The 2,500-nt window shown below is 53.4% G+C and overlaps 1 protein-coding gene across 1 annotated transcript in view; it reads right to left on the reverse strand.

The window, feature by feature from the left end:
* Window positions 1-2,500, reverse strand: part of DAP3 (death associated protein 3) — a 38,885-nt gene that overhangs the window by 7,696 nt on the left and 28,689 nt on the right. The window contains exons 8-10 of the mRNA XM_066610255.1: window positions 2,450-2,500; window positions 1,574-1,654; window positions 1,197-1,355 (exon numbers count right to left, since the gene is read on the reverse strand). The exon at window positions 2,450-2,500 is cut by the window's right edge and continues 80 nt beyond it. Of these exons, the coding sequence (XP_066466352.1) occupies window positions 1,197-1,355; window positions 1,574-1,654; window positions 2,450-2,500 (291 nt within the window). The remainder of the gene's footprint in view (window positions 1-1,196; window positions 1,356-1,573; window positions 1,655-2,449) is intronic.

Here is a 2,500-nt window from a genome sequence, read left to right on the forward strand (position 1 = left end):
TAACAAGAGACCTGCAAGGCCTCCTGGGAATTGTAGTTAAGAACATAAGAACAGCCCCACTGGATCAGGCCATAGGCCCATCTAGTTCAGCTTCCTGTATCTCACAGTGGCCCACCAAATGCCCCAGGGAGCACACCAGATAACAAGAGACCTGCAAGGCTTCCTGGGATTTGTAGTTAAGAACATAAGAACAGCCCCACTGGATCAGGCCATAGGCCCACCTAGTCCAGCTTCTTGTATCTCACAGCAGCCCCCAAAATGCCCCAGGGAGCACACCAGATAACAAGAGACCTGCAAGGCCTCCTGGGAATTGTAGTTAAGAACATAAGAACAGCCCCACTGGATCAGGCCATAGGCCCACCTAGTTCAGCTTCCTGTATCGCACAGCAGCCCACCAAATGCCCCAGGGAGCACGCCAGATAACAAGAGACCTGCAAGGCCTCCTGGGAATTGTAGTTAAGAACATAAGAACAGCCCCACTGGATCAGGCCATAGGCCCACCTAGTTCAGCTTCCTGTATCTCACAGTGGCCCACCAAATGCCCCAGGGAGCACACCAGATAACAAGAGACCTGCAAGGCTTCCTGGGATTTGTAGTTAAGAACATAAGAACAGCCCCACTGGATCAGGCCATAGGCCCACCTAGTCCAGCTTCTTGTATCTCACAGCAGCCCACCAAATGCCCCAGGGAGCACGCCAGATAACAAGAGACCTGCAAGGCCTCCTGGGAATTGTAGTTAAGAACATAAGAACAGCCCCACTGGATCAGGCCATCTGCCCATCTAGACCAGCTTCTTGTATCTCACAGCGGCCCACCCAATGCCCCAGGGAGCACGCCAGATCACAAGAGACCTGCAAGGCTTCCTGGGAATTGTAGTTTAAGAACAGGCCCACTGGAGCAGGCCATAGGCCCATCTAGTCCAGCTTCCTGTGTCTCACAGCGGCCCACCAAATGCCCCAGGGAGCACACCTGATAACAAGAGACCTGCATCCTGGTGCCCTCCTTTGCATCTGGCATTCTGACAAAGCCCGTTTCAGGAGTTCTTTAATCATGAGAGGTACTAGTACCACTGGGATTCTGTGCCACTGCTTGCACAAGACAGCCACGGCCACGGAGAAAACATGCCACGTGGCAATCCACCCAGGAAAAACAACCCTCCCCCATGCCACCTCTCTGCAGCCATGAGACACCCATACTTCGCTCTTGTCTTCTTTTTTCAGCGTCGTCTGTCCCCAAAGGCCGTTGACTCCATCCACAGCCACGAGAAGCCTAAAGGACCCCTGCGGGCACTGTCGTTTCAGCTCCTTCCAGACCACCCCCACCACGTCGCTGGCGTTTTTCACCCGGGTCAGACCCTGGAAAGGGGAAGAGATGGGAGATCCAGGTGACCGAAGAGCCCTGCCTGCCCAGCTGGCATGGCTGCCAAACCAGCACACTGGAGGCCCAGAACTCCTCCTCCGCAGGTTCCTTTGTTACCCCACTGTCTTAAAAAGCAAGCCGAATGAGTAGGAGGAGGGCAAATGTTGGTTGGCAGTCACCTCAGCCTTGCCCGTCATCCCCAGGTGAGCCTCACCTGTTCTACCACGTCTAACAAGGGACTGCCTTCCTCAGTGCTGTCTCGCTTGCCCCACATGTACTTCTGCTGAGTTTTGATCTGCAAGGAGAAAGCATCGGTCAGGTTCTCGGGAGAAAAGCTGGCAGGCTCCTGAAGCTCAGGTCCTCGGCATTTAGAGGGGAGCCTTACCTATAATTGTCCCACCAACCATCCCTTGATAATGGAGAGAAATCCTTAATTTTGCATAGAACCAGCAAGTTTAAAACAGCAAAAGCGAACGTCCCCTTTCCGTACAAATCTAGACACTGAACCATCATCTGTTTCCCCTTGTCTTCTACTGGGTCTGACGCTTGGTGCCATACGGTTGATGGCAAAGGCTCTGCCCTGGGCTGGAAAAGGAAGAGGGAAATGGAGCATAAGAGGAAGTGTGGAGGAGAGTAGTGGGCTAGTGTCTCTGGTGCCCACTCTCTCTCCTTCACACTTCTTCTGCTCCACTCCCCTCCAAACCAGGGAATGGGAGCAGCAGCAATAGAGGATGGTGAGTGGGCAGGAAAAGGCCCCCACCAAACCACCACCTGAAGCACTTTCCTCAGTTGACCTCATGGATGGGCCGTCTTGGATCTCATGAGATTTCATGAGATCCAAGATGGCGGCACCCAGTTGAGCTGAGAAGAGGCTGCGGGGGAACTGTGACCCAGGTAAGTTTGGGAACCACTGCCCTATGGGTTTTTTTTTTTAAAAGATGGAGCCCTCTTCCCTCTCCAGAGGTGGAAAAGGGACAGTCCTATGTGCCACCAAGAGCTCCATGCACGAAGAGACAGATGTACAGCTCCAGAAACCTAACGGATGGGCAGGAGACTGCCGTTCATTCCCACCCATCCAGCAGCTGCTCACCTCTTTCAAGAAACGCTCGTTGGCGATTTTGAAATTCTTCAGCCAGGTGGA

Source organism: Tiliqua scincoides, chromosome 15 (assembly GCF_035046505.1).
Source record: "Tiliqua scincoides isolate rTilSci1 chromosome 15, rTilSci1.hap2, whole genome shotgun sequence".
NCBI classification, from domain to species: Eukaryota; Metazoa; Chordata; class Lepidosauria; order Squamata; family Scincidae; genus Tiliqua; species Tiliqua scincoides.